Raw genomic sequence first — 27,579 nt, forward strand, 5'->3', positions numbered from 1 at the left:
GTGGTGCTGGGGGATGAGGGGAAGAGTGGAGATGGAGAGGCTGCTGTTGGAGTGAGAGGGGGACAGAGGGAGGAGGATGAAGGAGATTCCTCAGATGACTACTCCAGTTTAGAAGGTATTGACATCAACGAGAGCCAACAACCTAGAGGATGAGGAGGGAAAAGGTGGTGGCGGTGAAGAATGGGAGCGAGGGAGGCCAGGATAACATGAAAGGAGAGGACAGATGGAAGGAGGGTGGTGAAGAAGAGGGAACAGGGGAAATCCCCAGAGGAGAAAAGTGAGGGGGATACTTGTGACCTCACAGCACTCTAAGGAAAGAGGGAGGTAGGGGTTAAACTGGTGATGGGAGGGTGGGATACAATAAGTGTTAAAGATGTTCATTTTGTGACACAATTCACTCGCACTATTGGAGTATATTTTTCATAAGCGTGTCAATGTTCATTTCAGACAAATATAGGTTTTGGTAATCCATGTTACATTTGTGTTTTAATTAACGGACGGACCCCCTAATAGATTACAGATGAGGTCAAATATTGGCACCTTTTGCACAATTCACTATTTCTTTTAAAAATAAGTTGACATTGAAAAAAACATTGTTCACGTGTATTTGTTTGCACAAAAAAAAACAGAGACTTGCACTTCAAAGTAAAACATGTCCTGGACTAAACTATTCTAAATTAAAATGAATTTGGGTGGAGGTAAGTGATTCTTGTTTGTCATTTCTCACCTGTGGTAAGTTGCAGGTGCCTACTGGTTTAAAATATCCATTCAATCAGTTTAGTAAAGAGAACATTACATTCTGCTCCATGGAAAAAGTGCAAGGGCGCCTAAGTACACTGAGTAAACAAAACATTAAGAACACCGGTGCTTTCCATGAGATTGACCAGGTGAAAGCTATGATCCCATATTGATGTCACTTGTTAAATCCACTTCAATTAGTGTAGATGAAGGGGAGGAGACCGGTTAAAGAAGGATTTTTAAGCCTCGAGACAATTGATACTTTGTGTATGTGTGCCATTCAGAAGGTGAATGGTTTGTGCCAAGAACTGCAACGCTGCTGGGTTTTTCCCATGTGTATCAAAAACGGTCCACCACCGAAAGGACATTCAGCCAACCTGACAATTGTGGGAAGCATTGGAGTCGACATGGGCCAGCATTCCTTTCAACACCTTGTAGAGTCCACGCCTCGACGAATTGATGCTGTTCTGAGGGCAAAAGGGGGGGGGGGGGGCGGAGGGGTGCAACTCAATATTAGGAAGGTGTTCCTAATGTTCGGTATACTCAGTGTATTTGGCCCGCAACCGTTTGTGTGAAAGAGAGAACGTTTTCAGTGATTGTTTATCATTGTGTTAAAATGAATAATTATTAGGACTGACCCACAGGTCAACTGCACAGTTAGGGAAATATATCCTACATTACAACTGGACTATGGAGGCTGCTGTTCAATTCCAGTGAGACAGACAGACATTGCATTAAACCACAAAAAATAGCACATTCATACCAGAGTCCAGACATTCAACGCCTTTATTCTTCAGGATTCTGCAACCCTATCTTCCTCACGGCCACATTACCCGCGGGAAATAAAAACCTGATAAAAACATTCCACTTAGATCCAGAACATGTCATCAGTCCATTAAATAATACTATTTTTAAATGAAATACGTGTAAATATTATTTCCCTCCCCAGACCCAAATATGACTTTCAATGATACAGAGGTCTCGTCTTCCAAAGCTAGTTCTCACAATAGTATGACAGGATGGTTGATGAAAGAGCCACGGATAAACAGAGTTCGGCAAACTGTTTCAGTTGAGGAATGCGAATGGGTGCCATGTTGGCACCAGACCTGGGTTCAAAATCAAAACGGTATCAATTTTCTTTCATCATTTGATTGAGCCTGACTGGAGAGCCAGATGGATGGCGTTTGGACTATTCCATTGGTCCCATTGCGCCAGACAAGCTCAATCAAGTGAAACTTTGGCTCAAGGAAGAAAACAAATACTATTTGAACCCAGGCCTGCCCACATGTACAATCGTCTGCTAGAACTCTGTAGATATATGGTTCTACATGATATGAGTAATGTTATGGTATGAGTGCTTGTTAAAAAATAAAAGGCTAATTCAACATCGCTTCAGACACATGGGACTCAAATGAGTCGGATTGCTTTACAGCTGTAATACAAATGCGGTCGTTTTCATAATCAAAAATACTCCTCTTTTTAGTATTTGAAAGATTATCTTAAGCAGAGTATTTTATACAGTGTTTTTAGAAATGTGCGTCATTCAATACTTTCATTCCTGCGTTATGACAATGATCACTAGTCTAAAAATTAACCATTTAAAGGTCGACTCTGGGCGTGAAATACGGTCCAACTCTGCCTATTTCTCAATTTTCAAACAGAAATGGGCCGTGCCTTTGGTGGTTCATTGTGTTATTGTGGTCAGGCGTGCCGCAACCAACGTTGCTAGTTCATTAGCTACGCTAGCCGGTAACTCTTCCAGTACATGTGGACATCATTTCACATGATTTGAATGTGGCCGGAAACTGTAGAGATCAGTAAGAAATGGCACATCTATAGTCAAATAACTTATATCTTTTTTTTTTTAAGCATTAAATAACCTGGTATGATGACACATCGATCAGTTATACAGTTTAAAGCTGTTATTTCTGCCCAAAGTCGACCGTTAACATTTTGAGAACGGCAATGTCAAATGCTTTGGCAGTAGTTGGTGTTCTCTTTGCTTATGTGGCAAGTTGAGAAAAATGTCAAGTGAAGTGGCTGGATCCCAAACTGATAACCCAACCTGTTCCCTAAACCCTTGTTGACTTCCCTTTGTGGCTCTGTGGCAACTGGACATGTAAAAGCAGTGGCTGGTCCTCTGGTAGCGTAGGAAAGGTTGGGGTAGGAAGTAAACAGGAAGTAAACAGATATTGACCCCACCCTTGGTAGGTGATTCTGACTAGAGGGAGTACAGCTACGACTGAAAGTGACATTTATGCAGCAGGTTAGGATCATTAACGTGGCAGGTTAGGAATTAAGGTTAAGAAAAGAGTTAGGATTAACTCAAATGCTCTCCTAACCTGCGACGAAAAGTCACGTCCGGTTGCAGCTGTACTCCCTCTAGTCACAACCCTGGTAGGTGGAGGTGGGCACCAGCCCAGCACCAACACACCTGATTCTACTAAACTAATCATCAAGACCAGGAGCTGAATCAGGTGCTAGTGCTCGACTGGAACAAAAAGCTGCACGCCCTGTAGCTCTTCAACTAAGCTCACCCCCCATTCAGACCTCAAAGGAATGAGTCAATGAGGGTATAGGGGGAAGGGAGCGAGTGTGCAGTATGGGGGTTTGGGACCCAGCCTGTGAGAAACACAAGGCCCCCTGAGAACGGCCGCGTTCCAGACGGACTAGCAGTCGTCTGCCAGACGTCACAACGCCTGGATAGGTGTTAAACATATCAGCTAACCACATCGTATGATATAGCAACCTGCACCCAACTGTCGATGACGTGGCAAACAGCCGTTTGGCGGAGGCGTGCGGCACGTCTGGAAAGTAGTCGGCCTGGAACGCGGCCAAAAGTTCAGACTCCTCCTGACTCGGCTTACTCCAGTTCATCTCCGGTTACACTTCTGCTTCTTGTTCCGGCCTGGTGTGCTGATCGGCTGCGTGGCGCCGTTGTCGGTGGGCGGGGTTGTTGGCGGGAGACGGAACGAGGTCTGGGAGAGAAGGTCGGACTCGCTCTCTCCTCCCCCTGTGGACTTGGCGAATGACCCGGGGAGAGAGAACTTGAGAGGACTGAGGAGCGACAATAAGAACCATAATAGAAAGAAATGGGGAGAGACATTAGATAAGGGAAATGCATATCAATATATCAATCATGGGGTGGGGTTGTGTGTGTGTGTACAGCGTGCATGTACAAATGTGTGCATGTATACACACTCCCCTAAGTATGTATTTGGACAGAGAAGCTAAACCTTTTAATTTGGCTCTGTACTCCAGCATTTTGGAATTCAGATTAAACGTTTCTTATGGGTATGTTCGTCATCTGCAAAGACTAGGGAGTTTTTTGGGGGATAAAAAGAAACAGAATAAAGCTAGGCAGAGGCAAAATCCTAGAGGAAAACCTGGTTCAGTTTGATTTTACAGACTGGGAGACAAATTCACCTTTCAGTAGAACAATAAACCTAAAAACACAAGGCCAAATCTATACTGGAGTTGCTTACCAAGAACACGTGAATGTTCCTGAGTGGCCTAGTTACAGTTTTGACTTAAATCTACTTGAAAATCTATGGCAAGACTGGAAAATGGCTGTCTAGCAATGATAAACAACCAACGTGATAGTGCTTGAAGATTTTTTTAAAGAATAAAATAATTTAATAAGAAACAAAATGTGGAATAAGTCGAGGGGTATGAATACTTTCTGAAGGCACTGTATGATTTGTGATAGAGATATGGGACCAAACACTAAAATGTCAACTACTGTAACACACTAAGTGAATTTGTCCAAATACTTATGACATGTTCAAATCGGGGTACTAAAACGGTAAAACAAATATATGTGAAAATACCCTCCTAAAAAGGTGGCATTCTGTACTGTCGCCTTACGAAACATTTGATCTCATATCCAAAATGCTGGAGTATAGAGCCAAATTCAAATATTCAGCTTCAGTCAGAATAAATATGTAGGTGAGTGTAAGCCCATGCATATGTGTGTGTGTCACCTGATGGGGGTGCGTGGGCTGCTGTTGTGTCTGCGTACGGGACGTGTCCGTGGCTCAAAGGAGAAACCCTCCTTCAGACTCTCCAACACAGAGGGAGCCACATAGGTAAAACCCTGACAGACAACATCCATTAATTAATTATATAGGATGACAAGCAATTTGAGCAACACTTCCACTACTCCTATTTTGTTTGGGAAATACCTGAATAAGAGGTGAGAACAGGGTCGTGTTCAATAATACTTGCCAGGGTTCTGGGTTCAAATTCCACGTGTGACCAGTACGGAAAACGTATGCACTCACTACTCTAAGTCGCTATGAATAAGAGCATCTGCTAAATGACTCAAATGTAATCGTCTCACAGCGAAGGCGTGTTCGTGCTGGTGGCTGATTGTGGAGTCGTCAGGACTGTCCACCGGAGTCTGCTTGGTGAACCTCGTGTCAAACTGACTCACGTCCTCATCTGACTGCTACAGGGGGTGAAGCGAGAGAGAGAGAGGAGAAAGAGGGGGAACGGGTTGAATGGAGAGAGAGAAATGGTGGGAGAAGATAAATGCGGGAGTACGTTAACATGCACACTAATAATTTGATGTTGAACTGATTACGTAGTATGGCAATACTCATGTAAACACTTTACTCTGCTTAACTTAAAATCAGCGTAAGGTCAAAACCAAAGTAAGTATACGCCAAATAAAACCTGGTTTTCTGAGCTATCATTCAAGTTATTAGGACATGTAAACAGCTTAATTGGTGTTCCAGCAGTGTATTTGATCTGTGCATGTGCCAGCAGCGCAATCCTCTGTCTAATGCGCGAGAGAAGTGAGTTCGGAAAAACAATGCACAGTGCATTTGGAAAGTATTCAGACCCATTGACTTTTTCCACATTTTAATACTTTATTCAAAAAATAATAATGTATCCTCAATCTACATACAATACCCCATAATGACAAGGCTAAATCAGGTTTTTAGAAAATTTTGCAAATGTATTAAAAACGAAAAACAGATACCTTACTTATTACCTTTACAAAGTAGTAACAATGTCTCACCCCATGTTCAAGAATGTCCTTTTTCCTCGCTCATTTTACGTTATTTGAAAACGATATCGGCAAAATATTTAAGGGGCATTGCACTAATAATGGCGAAACGTTCCTGCTGTTCTGTTCTTAGTGCCAGTCTTCACGTTCAAACAAACAATGTAACTAATAATGGCATCTTTATGCTTTCATTAATAAAAGAATGATAAAATTACCATTTAAAAATGCTGATGTTTATTTATGGATCCATAAACTACTATGGGAATAAATATCACTGAATTACAGAAATATCCTCCAATCCTCTATATGTAATTATTGGCGGAGAGTCACGTCATATTTTTCGATATACTGTAGGCGACATGAGTCTCACTAGTGTTGAGTAATGTGCTGTTAAGGGGTGTAGATCTTATTTATTTAAAGAACATATTGAAGTTAGAAGCAAAAGCCTACAACTATTTTAGCACCGTTTCGCGCTGCTCTGAGACAAGCATGGGGACTGGTCTTGATTAATCAATGAGATTTTTATTTTCACTTAATCTCCGTTTGGGTGTTGGTTAGACTACAATTAGGGTGTAGAAATGTTATGCTCGTAGTGTAACCTTTGTTTAACTAGGCAAGTCAGTTAAGAACAAATTCTTATTTACAAGGACAACCTACTCCTTCCTCCCCATCGGGGAATTGAACCCCGGTCTCCCGCGTGCCCTGCCCGCACGACAAGGGGATTCTTTAGCTAAATAGCCCAGTACTGTACTCAAATATTTATATATTCTTAATTCCATTCCTTTACTTTAGATTGTGTGTACTGTTAGATATTACTGTACTGTTGGAGCTAGAAACATGAGCATTTTGCTACACCCGCAAAAACATCTGCTAAACACGTATGTGCCAAATGAAATGTGATTTGATCAGTCAGGATCGAGGGAAAGATGAACAGCGTAAAGTACAGAGAGATCATTGATAAACCTGCACCAGAGCGCTCAGGACCTCAGACTGGGGCGAAGGTTCACCTTCCAACAGGACAACGACATTAAGCACACAGCCAAGACGATGCAGGAGTGGTTTCTGGACAAGTCTCTGAATGTCTTTGAGTGGCCCAGCCAGAGCCCGGACTTGAACCTGATCTAACATCTCTGGAGAGACCTGAAAATAGCTGTGCAGCGACGCACTCCATCCAACCTGACAGAGCTTGAGAGGATATGCAGAGAATGGGACAAACTCCCCGAATACAGGTGTGGCAAGCTTGTAGCGTCATACCTGAAAAGACTCGAGGCTGTAATCACTGCATTCGGTGCTTCAACATAGTACTGAGTAAAGGGTCTGAATACTTATGTAAACGTAATATTTCAATTTTTTTAAATTGTAAAAATAATCTTTTTTTTTTGCTTTGTCATTATGGGGTATTGTGTGTAGATGAGGAGAAAAAAAACATATCAATTATAGAATAAGGCTGTAATGTAACAAAATGTGGAAAAAGTAAAGTGGTCTGAATACTTTGCATCTTATAGTTTTCATAAACTTTATATTTCTGAACTCACAATCTATTAGACTTCTGTAGAATGTTTATTTTGATAGGTCATTTTCTGCATTTGTCCCATCAGTTAGCCAGGATTATTAGGGAAATAGTTTCTTGCAAAGCATTTAAACGAACTATTATATTAATCTGACTATCCACAATAATCATATTATTGTGTGCATGTATCCATGCTCAGATAGCAGGATGGAGGAACCGTGCTCATAGAGTGGTATGCCACAGTTTGAACCTTAAAGGTACCTCCTCAATTATTTAAAAGACCCAGCTTAGATTTGACATTTTAGCTATTGAGACAGTAGAATAGTGGTCGTACCAGGCATGGCTTGTAGGGCGGCTCACACCTCTTATTCAGCAGGTCGTCCCAGTTGATGTGTCTGAAGAAGGGATGCTTCTGTAAAACCAGCAGAAAAAGCTGCACTTAAGAATCCATCCCTGTACAGTGCAGATCTAGGCTCATGCGCTATTGGATTTTGTTCAATAAGCATCAGTATAAGCACTGATCATAACAAAGCAGGGTTGGAGGCAATTTCATTCCAGTCAATTCAAAGAGGTAGACATTTCTGTTTACTTCCTGATTTGACCCCAAGCCTATTACAAAGCTTTATGATGTCAATAGAAAACAAAGGGAGTTGTGGAGTGAATGGGAGATGTGTGTGTATCACCTGTATGTCTTTACAGTCTGCCGCACTGGAGCCTAGCCTCTGAGAAGGACTCTTCTTCAGCAGCTACAGAAAGGAGAGCGAGGTAAAGCGAGAGAGAGAGAGCGAACGAGCGAGGTAAAGAGAGAGCGAACGAGCGAGGTAAAGAGAGAGCGAACGAGCGAGGTAAAGAGAGAGCGAACGAGCGAGGTAAAGAGAGAGCGAACGAGAACGAGCGAGGTAAAGAGAGAGTGAGGTAAAGAGAGAGTGAGGTAAAGAGAGCGCGGAAGAGCGAGAGAGCGGTAAAGAGCAAAGAGGGAGAGGTAAAAATGAGAGCGCGGTAAAGCGAGACAGGTAGAGAAAGTGACAGAGGTAGAGAGACAGAGGTAGAGAGGTAAAGAGAAAGAGAAGAAAAAAAAGTTAAGTAATGCAGAAGAATAGCTCCTGACTTGTTATAACTTTCTGGTTAATAAACGATTAAATTAGCAAAAAATGTATACGTAATCAAATTGTACAACTGAAGATCAACACTGGAGGAAAAGATTGGTCTTTTAACTCACTCTCTGTCAATCTTAATCGTGCTAAATTCAAATTTGCAAATGTGTCAGCTAGCTCACCATCTAGCTCCAACTGTTTACTGGTGGCAACCATAGCAACATGGCCACTGAGGCAGCGCTAGCAACACCACCACCAGCAGAGACAGAGACTCTCCCCCCCCTTTTTGAATTTCCAGCAGAAATCAAAATCAGAGAAGGTAGGTAGGTTACGGGGGACTCTTTGGGGAGATTCACCTTCTTTTTTTTTTACAATTATGTTATTTCACCTTTATTTAACCAGGTAGGACAGTTGAGAACAAGTTCTCATTTACAACTGCGACCTGGCCAAGATAAAGCAAAGCAGTGCAACAAAAACAACACAGAGTTACACATGGAATAAACAAACGTACAAAATAAAAGTCCATATGTGTTGATTCAAGAATGAAGTAGACAAAATCTACGAAAAATCGGTATACAGTGTGTGCAAATGAAGTAAGGCAATAAATAAGTAATTACAATTTAGCAATTAACACTGGAGTGATAGATGGGCAGATGAGGATGTGAAAGTAGAAATACTGGTGAGCAAAAGAGCAGAAAAAATATATATATACAGTGGGGAGAACAAGTATTTGATACACTGCCGATTTTGCAGGTTTTCCTACTTACAAAGCATGTAGAGGTCTGTAATGTTTATCATAGGTACACTTCAACGGAATCCAAAACAAAAATCCAGAAAATCACATTGTATGATTTTTGGGGATGAGGTAGAAAGTTGGTTGGATGGGCTATTTACAGATGGGCTGTGTACAGCTGCAGCGATCGGTAAGCAGCTCTGACAGCCAATGCTTGAAGTTAGTGAGGGAGATATAAGTCTCCAACTTCAGTCATTTTTGCAATTCGATCCAGTCATTGGCAGCAGAGAACTGGAAGGAAAGGCGGCCAAAGTGGTGTTGGCTTTGGGGATGACCAGTGAAATATACCTGCTGGAGCACGGGTGGGTGGGTGTTGCTATGGTGACCAGTGAGCTGAGATAAGGCGGAGCTTTACCTAGCAAAGACTTATAGATGACCTGGAGCCAGTGGGTTTGGTGACGAATATGTAGCGAGGACCAGCCAACGAGAGCATACAGGTCGCAATGGTGGGTAGTATATGGGGCTTTGGTGACAAAACAGATGGCACTGTGATAGCAAACTGGATGCAGTCTAAGAGTGTTGGAGGCTATTTTGTAAATGATATCGCCGAAGTCAAGGATCGGCAGGATAGTCAGTTTCACGAGGGTATGTTTGGCAGCACGAGTGAAGGAGTCTTTGTTGCGAAATAGGAAGCCGATTATAGATTTAATTTTGGATTGGAGATGCTTAATATGAGTCTGGAAGGAGAGTTTACAGTCTAGACAGACACCTAGGTATTTATAGTTCTCCACATATTCTAAGTCAGAACCGTCCAGAGTAGTGATGGTCCAGAGCACCTATTGCTCACCTCTTGGCCACAGCACAGTAGACTATATGATTACAGACATTGACCCTTTCTCTCTCAGCTCATTCACTGTCAAGCCACTAACACCTTTGTCTGATCACAGCCAAATTACGTTGTTCCTCAAAAGAACAGACATGGAAACAAGCACACATTCACAGCCCAGTAAGCTATACAACATCAGAAGTTCATACAGATGGGACCAAAACAGCACAGAAGAATACCAGAAAGCAACCTGTAACCAAAATATCCAAAACACTCTTAGATACATTTCTGGATACCACATTCACTCACAGTAAAGAAGGCATCAATCTAGCAGTAAAAAACATCAACTAACTAAAATTGTAGTTATATAATATATATATATATATATATATATATATATATATATATATATATATATATATATATATATATATATATATATATATATATATATATATTCAGGCAAACGTCAAAAGAAGCACAACTAAAATTGATAAAAACAATTAACAAAAAAGACCACAAATGACAACTGGTTTGATGCAGACTTTAAAATTATAAGGGAAAAAAACAAGAACACTATCCAACCAAAAGCACAGACACCAAATGAATGGTGAATTACGCCTAAAACTCGATAAACGTACACTCAGAACCAAAAAAGCACAGTACAACAGCAAGCAGCTGACACTAATTGAGGAGTCCATAAACACAAACAACTTCTGGCAAAATTGCTAAATTTTTGAGAGGTTGAATGGATTAGAAAAAGCTATAAAGGACAATCAAAATCCATTGGACTCCCCAATTACTGACCAGGAGCTCTATAAGACACTTCAGGCCCTGAAAAAAAAAAATAATAATCATGCAGACCTGATGGCATCCTAAATGAGATGCTCAAACTCACTAGTGCAACATTTCAATTGGCTGTATTACAATTGTTTAATTTGATCCTGAGTGTAGTTTATTTCCCTGACAACAAGAATCAAGGACTCAACCCCAATCTTTAAGAACAGAGACATATTTGACCCTAACAATTAGAGGCATTTGTGTGAACAGTAACCTGGGGAAGGTTTTCTGTAGTATTATAAATGTAAGAGTTTTAAACTTCCTTAATAAGCACAATGTCTTGAGTAAAAGCCAACTTGGATTTATACCAAAACATTGCACGACTGATCATATTTACACCCTACACACCCTGATTGATAAACATGTCCACCAAAATATACGCTTGCTTTATCGACTTCCAAAAAGCATTTGATTCTATTTGGCATACAGGACTGTTGTACAAAGTTATTGAAAGTGGTGTTGGGGGTAAAACATATGACATAATTAAATCAATGTATACTGGCAATACGTGCATCATTAAAATTGGCAAGAAAAGATCAGAATTCTTTAAATCAGGGGCGGGGCCTTCGCCAGGGTTGTAATCTGAGCCCTGCACTCTTCAATATTTACATCAACGAATTGGCCACTATTCTAGAAAAATCCTCAGCCCCCGGTGTTCGTCTCCACAATTCAGAGGATAAATGCCTACTCTTTGCAAATGACCTATGCCTGCTGTCACCCACAGCAGAGCCTGGACCTGCTAGAGCAGTACTGCCAAACCTGGGCCCTGGCAGTAAACCCCCAAAAATACAAAATAATGATTTTCCAACAAAGATCCAGATCTCAGGGATTTAGACCAATGTTCTCAATTGGTACAAAATATATAGAGTACTGCACACACTACAATTACTTAGGTTTAAAAATAAGCTCAACTGGACACCTTAATGATGCAGTGAATGAACAGCGAGAAAGCACGCAGGGCATTCTACGCCATTAAAAAACGAATTAAAATTGAAATACCCATTAACATTTGGCTAAAATGAATTGAATATGTCATTGAACCAATTGCACTTTATGGCAGCGAGGTGTGGGTTCCACTTGCAAAACAAGATTTCACCAAACGGAACAAACACCCCATTGAAACCCTGCATGCAGAGTTCTGTAAGATTCTCCTACATGTCCAGAGAAAAACTACAAACAATGCATGCAGGGCAGAATTAGGCCAATATCCACTAATAATAAAAACTCAAAAAAGAGCAATTAAGGTTTGGAAACATCTAAAATACAGTGACCCCCTCTCATATCATTACCAAGCCCTGCAATGCCAAGAGCTGAGCAAAAAAAAAAAGAGTCCCCTTATCCTGAGTCCTGAGTTCACAAACCTGTTCTACTAACACACTGAAGCATCAAGACCAGAACATCCAATCAAACTACAACACAGTCAAAACAAAACTAAATTTCTTATTGGGAAACACAAGCACATGCACAAAGCAAAACGCAGTGCTTTCTGAAACTAAATCGACAGTACACCATGGAAAACTATTTGACCATGGTTACTGATCAAAACATTAGAAAAACATTCACAAAGTACAGGCTCAGTGAGCACAGCCTTGCCATTGAGAAGGGTGGACACAGGAAGACCTGGCTCCCTGTAGAGGAAAGGCTGTGCAACCACTGCACAACAGCAGAACCCGAGAGACAGAGCTGCATTTCCTGACAAAATGTCAAAAATATAAAACAATTAGAGTGTCATTTCCCCAAATCTGAAACCCTTTCAAAGACCTCTCTGATGAGAATAAGCTACCCGTCCTGTTGGGGGAGGACGCAGAGAGCTGTGGGTTGGCAGCGCACTACATTGCTGCCTGCCATAAGATGAGGGAGAGTGTCTGACCGACCAATCAACCTGCACATATCCTCTACTGAATGCTTATTGTTAAATGCATGGTCATTTTGACCCTTGGTTATTGTTGTTACTGTTGTCTCGTTGACAATTTTGATTCTTATTATTTTCATATTGTAAATATCCAAAGTAAGCTTGGGCAATATGTACATTGTTACGTCATGCCAATAAAGCAAATTGAATTGAGAGAGAGAGAGAGACAGAGAGGTAAAGAGAGACACAGAGAGACAAAGACACCATGAGCAGGCAAACAGGCCCAACCCCTCATTCTTACCCTAGCCCAAGCCAATGGCATGTACCAGATAATCACACTTAATGGTCTGAGGCCAAACCACACGACTAACAACATTGGACACTTTATGGAACACAAAGCCTTCACTCTCTCATCCTGGAATATCCAAGGCCTATCATTGGCCTAAAGAGCAGGAATCTGGAGCGAATAAATCAGAAATATAGACCTTGTCATCCTACAAGAAACATGGTATAGAGGAGATGGAATCACTGGTTGCCCTCTAGGTTACAGAGAGCTGGTAGTCCCATCTACCAAACTACCAGGTGTTATTATTATTATTTACCGTTATTTTACCAGTTAAGTTGACTGAGAACACATTCTCATTTACAGCAACAACCTGGGGAGTAGTTACAGCGGAGAGGAGGGGGGGGTGAATGGGCCAAATGTAAGCTGGTGACCATGATGGTATGAGGGCCAGATTGGGAATTTAGCCAGGACACAGAGGTTAACACCCCTACTCTTACGATAAGTGCCATGGGATCTTTAATGACCTCAGAGAGTCAGGACACCCGTTTAACATCCCATCCGAAAGACGGCACCCTACACAGGGCAGTGTCCCCGATCACTGCCCTGGGGCATTGGGATATTTTTTAGACGAGAGGAAAGAGTGCCTCCTACTGGCCCTCCAACACCACTTCCAGCAGCATCTGATCTCCCATCCAGGGACTGACCAGGACCAACCCTGCTTAGCTTCAGAAGCAAGCCAGCAGTGGGATGCAGGGTGGTATGCTGCTGGCAAACAGGGAAGGGACTCAGTATGCTAATTTGGTGTAGAGCAGACCTAACTCACTCTGTTAAATTAAAATCAGGAACATTTTAGATTTGGCTAGAAATTCAAAAGGACATTATCTCAACAGAAAAATGTCCTCCTGTGTGCTACCTATATCCCCCCATTAGAATCCCCATACTTTAATGAAGACCGCTTCTCCATCCTGAAGGGGGAAATCAATCATTTCCAGGGACATGTACCAGTCTGTGGCGACCTAAATGCCAGAGCTGGACAATAATCTGACTCCCTAAGCACACGGGGGAACAAACACCTACCTGGAGGTGACAGCATTTCCTCCCCCATATGCCCCCCTAGGCACAACATAACCAACAAAACAGGTCACAACTCCTGCAGCTCTGTCGCACGCTGGGTATGTACAGTCAATGGTAGGCAGAGGGGACGAGAAATAGTACTGTAGACTACTTTATCACTGACCTCAAACCAGATTCTCTAAGAGCGTTCAGTCAGCCCACTGACACCCCTATCAGATCAAAGCAAAATCACAGTCTACTTGAACAGAGCAATACTTAAATCATGAGGCATCAAAGCCAAAGGAACTGAATATCTTGAAGAAATGCTACCAAAAAACAATTAGACAACCGACAACCACAAATTCAATCACTTTTAGACACCTTCCTGGACAAAACGTTTCACTGTAATAGTGAAGGTGTAAACTTGGCAGTAGAAAACCTAAACAGTATATTTGATCTCTCAGCATTCTATCAAATCTAAAAATTTCAAGCAGAAAACCTAAGAAAATGAACAACAATGACAAATGGTTTGATGAAGAATGCAAAAACCTAAGAAAGAAACCTATCCAACCAAAAACAGAGAACCAGAAAACCTTAGCCTACGCCTTCACTATGGTGAATCACTAAAACAATACAGAAAAAGGAACAGCACGCCAGAAATCAGCTAAATGAAGTTAAAGAATCCATAGACTAACCACTTCTGGGAAAATTGGAACACACTAAAACAACAGAGTTATCTATCCAAAACAGAGATGTATGGGATAAACCACTTCTCCAATATTTTTGGCCCTATAACAAAGAACAAACAGCAAAAACATATACATGATCAAATACAAATCTTAGAATAAACTATTAAAGACTACCAGAACCCACTGGATTCTTCAATTACATTGAATGAACTACAGGACAAAATACAAAAACTCTCCAACCCAAAAAGGCCTCTGGTGTTGATGGTATCCTGTTGGATTCGGGGTTAAACTTGAAACATTGCTATCCTAGAGTGTTTTTTTTTTTTCATCAGAGGTTAATGGTTATCTGTAAGAACCAGATGGCTTTGGAATGTGCTGGGTGGACGGGAGGAAGTCACAGGATTGCTATAGGGGATACGGACCGACATCTGTGGATTAGGCAAATAAGGGGTTCAGGTCAGGTCAGATCCCCTTGAGAAATTATGATTTATTATCCTATTACTTCGTCTTCCTGTCGAATCATAATAGATGTAAGGATTGAGTTTTTTACTCTGAGAATTAGAACCTAACCATCCTAAACAAAATTACAAAATATACAGACCACAAATTCCAATTGGCTATACTTAAACATCATCCTTAGCTCTGGCATCAGGCATCTTCCCCAATATTTGGAACCAAGGTCTGATCACCCCAATCCACAAAAGTGGAGACAAATTTGACCCCAAAAACTATCGTGGGATACGCGTCAACAGCAACCTTGGGGAAATCCTCTGCATTATCTTTAGCAGCAGACTCGTACATTTCCTCAGTCAAAACAATGTACTGAGCAAATGTCAAATTGGCTTTTTACCAAATTACCAACAGACCACGTATTGACCCTGCACACCCTAATTGACAAAGAAGAAGAAAAAAAAGAAAAAAAAAGGCAAAGTCTTCTCATGCTTAGTTGACTTCAAAAAAGCTTTTGACTCAATTTGGCACGAGGGTCTGCTATACAAATGGATGGAAAATGGTGTTGGGGGAAAAACATACAACATTATAAATCCATGTACACAAACAAGTGTGCGGTTAAAATTGGCAAAAAAATTCATTCTTTCCACAGGGCCGTGGGTTGAGACAGGGATGCAGCTTACGCCCCACCCTCTTCAACATATATATCAACAAATTGGCGAGGGCACTAGAACAGTCTGCAGCACCCGGCCTCACCCTACTAGAATCTGAAGTCAAAGGTCTACTGATGATCTGGTGCATCGGTCCCCAACCAAGGAGGGCCTACAGCAGCACCTAGATCTTCTGCACATATTCTGTCAGACCTGGACCCTGACAGTAAATCTCAGTAAGACCAAAATAATGGTGTTCCAAAAAAAGTATAGTTGCCAGGACCACAAATACCATCTAGACACCATTGCCCCAGAGCACACAAAAAAACTATACACACACACACACACACACCTCTGCCTAAACATCAGCGCCACAAGTAACTTCCACAAAGCTGTGAACAATCTGAGAGACAAGGCAAGAAAGGCCTTCTACGCCATCAAATATCAACATACCAATTAGGATCTGGGTAAAAATACTTGAATCAGTTATAGAACCCATTGCCCTTTATAGTTGTGAGGTCTGGTGTCCGCTCACCAACCAAGAATTCACAAAATGGGACAAACACCAAATTGAGACACTGCATGCAGAATTCTGCAAAAATATCCTCCTTTTTACAACGGAAAACATCAAATAATGCAGAGTCAGAATTAGGCCGATACCCGTTAATGATCAAAATCCAGAAAAGAGACGTTCAATTCTACAACCACCTAAAAGGAAGCGATTCCCAAACCTTCCATAACTAAGCCATCACCAACAGAGAGAAGAACCTGGAGAAGAGTCCCCTAAGCAAGCTGGTCCTGGGGCTCTGTTCACAAACAGACCCCCAGGACAGCAATACAATTAGACTTAACCAAATCATGAGAAAACCCAAAAAGATGATTATTTCCAATGTGTCAAGTAATTAACAACAAAAAACTGAGCAAACTAGAATACTATTTGGCCCTGACCACTGTGACTGACACATTTAAGGAAAGCTTTGATTATGTACAGACTCAGTGAGCATAGCCTTGCTATTGAGAAAGACTGCAGTAGGCAAACCTGTCTCTCCAAGCAAAGACAGGCTATGTGCACACTGACCACAAAACAAGGTGCAAACTGAGCTGCACTCCCTAACCTGCCAAATGTATGACCATATTAGAAGACATATTTCCCTCAGATTACACAGACCCCAAAATAATTTGAAAACAAACCCAATTTTGATAAACTCCCATATCTATTGGGTGAAATACCAGTGTGCCATCACAGCAGCAAGATTTGTGACCTGTTGCCACAAGAAAAGGGCAACCAGTGAAAAACAAAAACCATTGTAAATACAGCCCATATTTATGTTTTATTTATTTTCCCTTTTGTACTTTAACCATTTGCACATATGACATTTGAAATGTCAATTTCTTTATAACTTTGTCAGTGTAATTGTTTATTTCACTTTTGTTTATTATCCATGTAAACATGTTTCCCATGCCAATAAATCCCGTAAATTGAAATTAGAGAGGGAGAAAAAGAGATGAATGAAATGTAGAGAGAGACAGAGATATGAGAGTAGTACAGTGGGTTAGAGTGAGAGAAAGACAGAATAATAGAGAGATTGAGTCTTGACCTCTATTCTTAGGATGATAAATGTTCTTAAACATAACGAGAGATGGGGACGGGTGGGCGTCTTTACCTTTTTGATCATATCTCGGGCGTCCAGTGTGAGGTAGGGCGGTAGGTTGATTTTACACTTCAAGATCTTATCAATGGTCTTCTTCCTGTTCTCAGCAGTGAACGGAGGCTATGGGGGAAGTGACAGAGACAGGCAAGAAGACCACAGAGGTTTGAGTCAAGTCTTTCAAATGGTACACCCCATCCCTCTTTACACCCCCCCCCCCCCCCCTCCTCCCTCTCTGCTCTGTCTCTCACCGAGCCCGTCATCATGTCATACATCAGGGCACCAAGACTCCACCAGTCCACCGCCCGGTTGTGTCCGGTACGCGTCAGAATCTCTGGAGCCCTGAGAAAGAGAGAGAAAGAGAGTGAGGGGATAGAGAGCGCAGGGAAGAGACACTTCAGTAGAAGTGTCAAACAGCAGTCAAGCATCGATCATCATGTCACCAGAATCAGACTCTTTATTTATTGGAAAGAAGCGTCAATATCAATGTGAACTTTCACCACCCTGTGAAGATCATCATAAGTCATTTCATCTGCAGCCTAATAAACTGCATGGTTTTCCGAGTCGTAGTGGGAGGACCACACACACCATATCATCTCGTGACCCCAAAGATTACTTCAATATGATGGTTATTATATCAATATTTGTGCTTAAAAGCATTTCCACTGACATGTCTCGTATGATTCATTTTACCGACATAAAAAGATCCCATGTCGATTGAACAAATTATCTGTCAGCATTTATAAAATTGTACCATCATAGTTGTCGTGCTTATTTTTTTGATACGGTATGACTTTACTCGCATAAAAGGTTTGAAAAAAAAAATGTGTTTATTTATTTAACCTTTAATTAACTAGGCAAGTCAGTTAAGAACAAATTCTTATTTACAATGACGGCCTATGGGACTCCCAATCACGGCCGGATGTGATACAGCCTGAATTTGAACCAGGGACTGTAGCGATACCTCTTGCACTGAGATGCAGTGCCTTAGACCGCTGCGCCACTCGGGAGCCCAGTTTAGTTAGTGCAAGGAATATGGTGGAAGACCCTGCAGCCCATGGACAAATGTAATGTTTTTAAATGAACACTTAACTTCAGGGAGGATGGGAAGAATTGTACTATAACTAGTTAGGTGAACCCAGACCTATCTGAACTATTATTACTACAGCGACCCCTACTGTCATTCAAAGATAGTGCAGTCTCAGAGCGACAGCTGACTCAGAGACAGCATCCTTATCTCACATCAGTGTGGCATTACACTCACATGTACTCTATGGTCCCACAGAAGGTGTGCGTGACAGCGCCGTCATGAATGGACTCCTTACACAGGCCAAAGTCAGTCAGCTTGATGTGTCCTGGGAAACAGAGATACAATATCTGTCAATTGTAAATGATAACGCTATGGGATAGTGTTCCGGAGTTCCAAATTAAGCAGCAGCAGCTGAAAAGATGAGCTCCTACAAATATTGAAATTGAAATGTTTTTTTAGAGTAAAGTACATCGAAAAAAATCAAAAGAAAACTGCAAACTGAATAGGAGACCAAACAAGCAGCAAACAAAGAAGAAAGGCTTTTGAAAAAGTAACAATTTTTCATAAAATTATACCGTTTTCTTAGCTAGCTAAGTTGTTTACCTGTTGCTAGGCAGTTGCTAGGGACATTCCTGAAAGAAGCTAGCTAGCTAACAAGGAGTGTCTAGTTGGCAGAAGAGAAGAAGGGACAAAGAAGGGACAAAGTGGGACAAAATAAGGACAGAAGAAAAGGGAAAGGGGACATTAAGGTGAAGCAGTCCTCTAAAGACACAAAAGACAATAATACAAGAAACAACATTTAAGTCATTTAGCAGACGCTCTTATCCAGAGCGACTTACAAATTGGTGCATTCACCTTATGATATCCAGTGGAACAACCACTTTACAATAGTGCATCTAACTCTTTTAAGGGGGGGGGGTTAGAAGGATTACTTTATCCTATCCTAGGTATTCCTTAAAGAGGTGGGGTTTCAGGTGTCTCCGGAAGGTGGTGATTGACAACAACACTTCTATTGCCTCTCCCTCTACGATACGCACTTCCGGTTTGGTTTGGAGCGAGTAGTTGCATTCCGCTTTGCTCCACAGGTAGTATTACAGGTAGTATTACATTTCATTTCATTACAGTACAACAGTTTGATTTGTTTGATCTTAGCTGGCTACATATCCGTCTTTGTATCCAAGATAATTGTGTAGTCTAGAGTAATTGTCGAGGTTACCTAGCCAGTTAGAGGTTACCTAGCCAGCTACACTTTCAAACAAAGTCAACAACGCGGCCACTGCTAGCTAGCCTATTTCACCAGCCAGCAGTACTATATCATTTTAGTCAATAAGATTTTTTGCAACGTAAGCTTAACTTTCTGAACATTCGAGACGTGTAGTCCACTTGTCATTCCAATCTCCTTTGCATTAGCGTAGCCTCTTCTGTAGCCTGTCAACTATGTGTCTGTCTATCCCTGTTCTCTCCTCTCTGCACAGACCATACAAACGCTTCACACCGCGTGGCCGCTGCTACTCTAACCTGGTGGTCCCAGCGCGCACGACCCACGTGGAGTTCCAGGTCTCAGGCAGCCTCTGGAACTGCCGATCTGCGGCCAACAAGGCAGAGTTAATCTCAGCCTATGCTTCCCTCCAGTCCCTCGACTTCTTGGCACTGACGGAAACATGGATTACCACTGATAACACTGCTACTCCTACTGCTCTCTCCTCGTCTGCCCACGTGTTCTCGCACACCCCGAGAGCTTCTGGTCAGCGGGGTGGTGGCACTGGGATCCTCATCTCTCCCAAGTGGACATTCTCTCTTTCTCCCCTGACCCATCTGTCTATCGCCTCCTTTGAATTCCATGCTGTCACAGTTACCAGCCCTTTCAAGCTTAACATCCTTATCATTTATCGCCCTCAAGGTTCCCTTGGAGAGTTCATCAATGAGCTTGACGCCCTGATAAGTTCCTTTCCTGAGGATGGCTCACCTCTCACAGTTCTGGGTGACTTTAACCTCCCCACGTCTACCTTTGACTCATTCCTCTCTGCCTCCTTCTTTCCACTCCTCTCCTCTTTTGACCTCACCCTCTCACCTTCCCCCCCTACTCACAAGGCAGGCAATACGCTTGACCTCATCTTTACTAGATGCTGTTCTTCCACTAATCTCATTGCAACTCCCCTCCAAGTCTCCGACCACTACCTTGTATCCTTTTCCCTCTCGCTCTCATCCAACACTTCCCCTACTTGGATGGTATCGCGCCGTCCCAACCTTCGCTCTCTCTCCCCCGCTACTCTCTCCTCTTCCATCCTATCATCTCTTCCCTCTGCTCAAACCTTCTCCAACCTATCTCCTGATTCTGCCTCCTCAACCCTCCTCTCCTCCCTTTCTGCATCCTTTGACTCTCTATGTCCCCTATCCTCCAGGCCGGCTCGGTCCTCCCCTCCTGCTCCGTGGCTCGACGACTCATTGCGAGCTCACAGAACAGGGCTCCGGGCAGCCGAGCGGAAATGGAGGAAAACTCGCCTCCCTGCGGACCTGGCATCCTTTCACTCCCTCCTCTCTACATTCTCCTCTTCTGTCTCTGCTGCTAAAGCCAATTTCTACCACTCTAAATTCCAAGCATCTGCCTCTAACCCTAGGAAGCTCTTTGCCACCTTCTCCTCCCTCCTGAATCCTCCTCCCCCTCCTCCCCCCTCCTCCCTCTCTGCTGATGACTTCGTCAACCATTTTGAAAAGAAGGTCGACGACATCCGATCCTCGTTTGCTAAGTCAAACGACACCGCTGGTTCTGCTCACACTGCCCTACCCTGTGCTTTGACCTCTTTCTCCCCTCTCTCTCCAGATGAAATCTCGCGTCTTGTGACGGCCGGCCGCCCAACAACCTGCCCGCTTGACCCTATCCCCTCCTCTCTTCTCCAGACCATTTCCGGAGACCTTCTCCCTTACCTCACCTCGCTCATCAACTCATCCTTGACCGCTGGCTACGTCCCTTTCGTCTTAAAGAGAGCGAGAGTTGCACCCCTTCTGAAAAAACCTACACTCGATCCCTCCGATGTCAACAACTACAGACCAGTATCCCTTCTTTCTTTTCTCTCCAAAACTCTTGAACGTGCCGTCCTTGGCCAGCTCTCCTGCTATCTCTCTCAGAATGACCTTCTTGATCCAAATCAGTCAGGTTTCAAGACTAGTCATTCAACTGAGACTGCTCTTCTCTGTGTCACGGAGGCGCTCCGCACTGCTAAAGCTAACTCTCTCTCCTCTGCTCTCATCCTTCTAGACCTATCGGCTGCCTTTGATACTGTGAACCATCAGATCCTCCTCTCCACCCTCTCCGAGCTGGGCATCTCCGGCGCGGCCCACGCTTGGATTGCGTCCTACCTGACAGGTCGCTCCTACCAGGTGGCGTGGCGAGAATCTGTCTCCGCACCACGTGCTCTCACCACTGGTGTCCCCCAGGGCTCTGTTCTAGGCCCTCTCCTATTCTCGCTATACACCAAGTCACTTGGCTCTGTCATATCCTCACATGGTCTCTCCTATCATTGCTATGCAGACGACACACAATTAATCTTCTCCTTTCCCCCCTCTGATAACCAGGTGGTGAATCGCATCTCTGCATGTCTGGCAGACATATCAGTGTGGATGACGGATCACCACCTCAAGCTGAACCTCGGCAAGACGGAGCTGCTCTTCCTCCCGGGGAAGGACTGCCCGTTCCATGATCTCGCCATCACGGTTGACAACTCCATTGTGTCCTCCTCCCAGAGTGCTAAGAACCTTGGCGTGATCCTGGACAACACCCTGTCGTTCTCAACTAACATCAAGGCGGTGACCCGTTCCTGTAGGTTCATGCTCTACAACATTCGCAGAGTACGACCCTGCCTCACGCAGGAAGCGGCGCAGGTCCTAATCCAGGCACTTGTCATCTCCCGTCTGGATTACTGCAACTCGCTGTTGGCTGGGCTCCCTGCCTGTGCCATTAAACCCCTACAACTCATCCAGAACGCCGCAGCCCGTCTGGTGTTCAACTTTCCCAAGTTCTCTCACGTCACCCCGCTCCTCCGCTCTCTCCACTGGCTTCCAGTTGAAGCTCGCATCCGCTACAAGACCATGGTGCTTGCCTACGGAGCTGTGAGGGGAACGGCACCTCCGTACCTTCAGGCTCTGATCAGGCCCTACACCCAAACAAGGGCACTGCGTTCATCCACCTCTGGCCTGCTCGCCTCCCTACCTCTGAGGAAGTACAGTTCCCGCTCAGCCCAGTCAAAACTGTTCGCTGCTCTGGCACCCCAATGGTGGAACAAACTCCCTCACGACGCCAGGTCAGCGGAGTCAATCACCACCTTCCGGAGACACCTGAAACCCCACCTCTTTAAGGAATACCTAGGATAGGATAAAGTAATCCTTCTAACCCCCCCCCCCCCCCCTTAAAAGAGTTAGATGCACTATTGTAAAGTGGTTGTTCCACTGGATATCATAAGGTGAATGCACCAATTTGTAAGTCGCTCTGGATAAGAGCGTCTGCTAAATGACTTAAATGTAATGTAAATGTAGATGTATAACAATAAGCCAATCCATAGCAGATCAATTATCTTTAAAAAAAGATCATATTTTCATCTCAGTGACATTGATTTCTAAACTCCAAAAAATAAAATGTCCCCTTTTCAGGACCCTGTCTTTCAAAGATAATTTGTAAAGATCCAAATAACTTCAGATCTTCATTGTAAAGGGTTTAAACACTGTTTCCCATGCTTGTTCAATAAACCATAAACAATTAATGAACATGCACCTGTGGAACAGTCGTTAAGACACTAACAGCTTACAGACGGTAGGCAATTAAGGTCACAGTTATGAAAACTTAGGACACCAAAGAGGCCTTTCTACTGACTGAAAAACACCAAAAGAAAGATGCCCAGGGTCCCTGCTCATCTGCGTGAACATGCCTAAGGCATGCTGCAAGGAGGTATGTGGCCAGGGCAATAAATTGCAATGTCCGTACTGTGAGACGCCTCAGACACCCCTACAGGTAGATAGGACTGACACATGATCATCCTCGCAGTGGCAGACCACGTGTAACAACACCTGCACAGGATCGGTACATCCGAACATCACACCTGCGGGACAGGTACAGGATGGCAACAACAACTGCCCGAGTTACACCACGAACGCACAATCCCTCCATCAGTGCACAGACTGTCCGTAATAGGCTGAGAGAGGCTGGACTGAGGGCTTATAAGCCTGTTGTAAGGCAGGTGCTCACCAGACATCACCAGCAACAACGTCGACCTATGGGCACAAACCCACCGTCGCTGGACCAGACAGCACTGGCAAAAAGTGCTCTTCACTGACGAGTCGCTGTTTTGTCTCATCAGGGGTGATGGTCGGATTCGCGTTTCTCGTCGAGGGAATGAGCGTTACACCGAGGCCTGTACTCTGGAGCGGGATCGATTTGGAGGTGGAGGGTCCGTCATGGTTTGGGGCGGTGTGTCACAGCATCATCGGACTGAGCTTGTTGTCATTGCAGGAAATCTCAACGCTGTGCGTTACAGGGAAGACATCCTCCTCCCTCATGTGGTACCCTTCCTGCAGGCTCATCCTGACATGACCCTCCAGCATGACAATGCCAACAGCCATACTGCTCGTTCTGTGCGTGATTTCCTACAAGACAGGACTGTCAGTGTTCTGCCATGGCCAGCGAAGAGCCCGGATCTCAATCCCATTGAGCACGTCTGGGACCTTTTGGATCGGAGGGTGAGGGCTAGGGCCATTCCCCCCAGAAATGTCTGGGAACTTGCAGGTGCCTTGGTGGAAGAGTGGTGTAACATCTCACAGCAAGAACTGTCAAATCTGGTGCAGTCCATGAGGAGGAGATGCACTGCAGTACTTAATACAGCTGGTGGCCACACCAGATACTGACTGTTACTTTTGATTTTGATCCCCACTTTGTTCAGGGACACATTATTCCATTTCTGTTAGTCACATGTCTGTGGAACTTGTTCAGTTCATGTCTCAGTTGTTGAATCTTGTTATGTTCATACAAATATTTACACATGTTAAGTTTGCTGAAAATAAATGCAGTTGACAGTGAGAGGACGTTTCTTTTTTTGCTGAGTTTATGTAAGACAGACAGACACACCTTGGTGGTTCAGCATGATATTCTCTGGTTTCAGGTCTCGGTAGATGATTCCGTTTGAGTGGAGGTGTCCCAAAGCAAGCACAATCTCACCCAGATAAAAACTATTTGTCAAAGAGGGAAAAACATGTATTAACACTCCTCCTCGTACGCATGCACAAGACATACGGTCAAGCTATTATTCTCATCTTCTCCTACAAAATGTTCACATGGAAATTAACTTCTGTTTATGGCCTCAGCCTCACACTTGTATCCTTTCCCAATGATACCCTGAAGCTGAGCATCTCTCTCTCACTTACCAGGCAGTGTCCTCCATGAAGATTCCTTCTTTCTCCAGCTGCATGAACAGTTCTCCACCTGATAAAGAAACAAAAACAACAAGACTAGGGAGATAACGCGACAGAAGTGTCGAAATTGAAGTGCCTGGATTCAGAGAGAGACATGCTTGTCCTACCCAGATCCCCTCCCTCCGGGATGAGGTCGAAAGCGTACAACAGGTCCCTCTCCCTCCCTCCCCCCATCCCTCTCACCACTGAGACACTCCAGGATGAGGTAGAGTTTACCCCCGGTCTGGAAGGCGTACAGCAGGTCCACGATGAAGGGGTGCCGCACTGTCTCCAGAATCTCCCGCTCTGCACGCGTGTGGGCCGTGTCCTTGGCGTTACACACTATCTTCGCCTGGCAGGGAGAAAGAGAGAGGGATGAGTGAAAGGAGGGAAAGAGGGATGGGTGGAAGGAGGTGGAGAAAGTCAGTGGTGTATGTAGATTTATTACATTTTGCCCTGGTAACCGTGGCAATGTTTAGAACATGCTTTCGGTTGAGAAAAATGAGTAAGAGGAATCGTACGTACCTTCTTTAAAACCTTCATGGCGAATATCTTCCCCGTCTGTGTACCCTGCACTTTCCGTACCTGGAAAACCTGCAAGTAGAAATACAATTGTTAAATAGGTCGATGACAAATGGATTGAGTTTCTGATCAAGAGCTTGCTGTATAGCCAAGTACATTGTGGAACTGAAATTCTTAGAAACGCACTGATTGATTGACGCGCGCACACACACACACACACCTTGCCGTAGCCCCCCTTGCCCAGCACACTTAGCAGCTCAAAGCTGTCTGGTCCAATCCTCTCACTGTCTCTGTTGACAATGGCACTGGTCAGCTCTATCTCTTCTGTCTGAACACTAAGAGAGGGGATAAGAGAGAGTTAGGAAGAGGGGAATGAGTGAGGGCGAGTTTATATGATTCAGTAAAAGATATAGGCTCAAGCAAGAATGGTGGACAAGTGACTAAGTTCATTGTTCCATTTACGGGTCTGTCTCTGCTACGGTGAAGTCACAAACATCATCCTACAGAACACAAGAGGGATAGAAGAGAGGGTGTCAAAGTTTATTCACTGTAGACACGTGAAGAAGGGTCACTGCTGATAGACTGAAGATGACATTATTTAATATCACAGAACATGCATAAATCTTTTGTTTTGGGGAACAAAATTGTAGTTTATATGCTCTGTTCATACTCGCTGCAATTGTCTGGGCTTTTTCTTCACTACATTGAACACAGCCTTGATCTGACACTAATAACAAGTTAGTTAGGTACCCTAATTAAAAAACAATTTAAAAGTATCCTCAAATCCCCACCTCTGCATCGCTAAGGTCGTCCGACCCCAGGTCAATATCGAAAACACCTGCCATCCTGCGGAAGAAATTACAGTTATAGCTTAGTTATGTGTGATGTAATTAAAAACACAACGGCCCGAGAGCTAGCAATGTGAAACACGCATTTATTGTTGTTACTATCTATCTACTATCTTAGCTATGCCTGACAGGTGCAAATACTAGGCAGCTAAGTTACACTGTCAAAGCTGGACAAGATGTGGGCGTTATCTAACGTTAACCTAGATGGGATCTAGGCAGGCTAATCGGATTCAGGGTGAAGTTTACGTAAACGGGAACATTTCTTACTGGGCCCGCTGGCAGGGAAGGCAATGTACGCTAGCTAATGCTGTCGAGCGTCGTCAACAGGCATGGTTGGAGATAGCCGACTAAACTCAACGATTTACGATAGAGTTCAGCGGTGACTAGTATGCGGGGACTGGAGCTCCGACGTCACATACAACGACGTTATCAAAAACTAGCTACTGATTTCCGCACCCTGGTAAAGAATAGTCCTACTGAAAGCAGTAGTTGTTGATTTTTTTTTAAACTTCATTTTATGTGATGTCTGGGCTCCAGTCCGCCCACTGCCACACGAGTCGCCGCACACCTCCATCTTAAATCTCAGAGTTGAGTTATATCGGCTAGATTCGAGAGAACAAGAGTCAGAAAGCTAGCCAGCTCTTGTGAAACTAAGCTCAGACTGGAAATGTTGAAAGAAAGGAGGGAATCAAGTTTGTATTGTCACTTATGCTAGTCAAATGACTGAACTGACTGTATCAATGTAATATACAACGGGGTCGTGATCACATCGGTTTGAGAGCTGGTTTGACAACTAACGTTAAGCTAGCTAGTTAGTTACGTTAGCTGATTACGACGACTCGTAGGTGATAAGTTCCCGTTCGTTAGCTACCCAAGCATTTCACCTCGCCTCATACCTTCACTCTCAGCTGCATTCGTCGTGACCACTGAGTCAGTGAGCTTATAAGTGGCTGATTCCACTTGTCTTGCTGTGTCGCTCCCAAAAGTATATAAGAAAATTATTTCGATTTTCTGTCACCTCGCTCTGGTCTTTGTTGATGTTCCGTTGTTTGTTTCTCTTGGCATGTGTGATTGAACTTTGACCTTTTAGCTACGTCATCAGTAAAAGACTTTCGATTGGCTGCTATTTTATTTTATAGTGGTAGATCAATTTATGGCAGTGCTTTTTTTATGTTATTTTAAACAGAACAGAACAAACAATATACAATGTAAAATCACAAATACAGCAAGAGACGTACATGAAAAAAAGTTTGTATAAAAGTGTACATGGGCATTTTGACAAATGCAGACATGGGTCAGAAAGGCAATTCCCATTGGGGAAAAAATAGCATTCCAGCTGAACAGAAGCTGTTCAGAGGTC

The 27,579-nt window shown here is 43.4% G+C and overlaps 1 protein-coding gene across 2 annotated transcripts; it reads right to left on the bottom strand.

Annotated features, from left to right (window-relative positions):
* Nucleotides 1-1,506: 1,506 nt before the first annotated feature.
* LOC139566947 (ribosomal protein S6 kinase beta-2-like) lies at nucleotides 1,507-27,314 on the bottom strand. 2 transcript variants are annotated; one of them, XM_071388335.1, is made up of 16 exons: nucleotides 27,238-27,314; nucleotides 26,163-26,217; nucleotides 25,834-25,871; nucleotides 25,592-25,706; nucleotides 25,375-25,443; nucleotides 25,054-25,201; nucleotides 24,823-24,880; nucleotides 24,527-24,627; nucleotides 18,649-18,739; nucleotides 17,636-17,726; nucleotides 17,400-17,507; nucleotides 7,946-8,008; nucleotides 7,597-7,674; nucleotides 5,081-5,188; nucleotides 4,722-4,834; nucleotides 1,507-3,795 (listed from the first exon to the last, which is right to left on the bottom strand). In XM_071388335.1, exons 1-16 carry the CDS (start codon nucleotides 27,282-27,284, stop codon nucleotides 3,612-3,614), a joined length of 1,467 nt encoding a protein of 488 aa, XP_071244436.1. In that variant the 5' UTR covers nucleotides 27,285-27,314; the 3' UTR covers nucleotides 1,507-3,611. The 2 variants fall into 2 exon arrangements, with proteins under 2 accessions (XP_071244436.1, XP_071244437.1); XM_071388336.1 differs by having other exon boundaries at nucleotides 27,116-27,292.
* Between the last annotated feature and the right edge of the window lie 265 nt (nucleotides 27,315-27,579).

This window comes from Salvelinus alpinus, chromosome 39, assembly GCF_045679555.1.
Source record: "Salvelinus alpinus chromosome 39, SLU_Salpinus.1, whole genome shotgun sequence".
Classification (NCBI taxonomy): domain Eukaryota; kingdom Metazoa; phylum Chordata; class Actinopteri; order Salmoniformes; family Salmonidae; genus Salvelinus; species Salvelinus alpinus.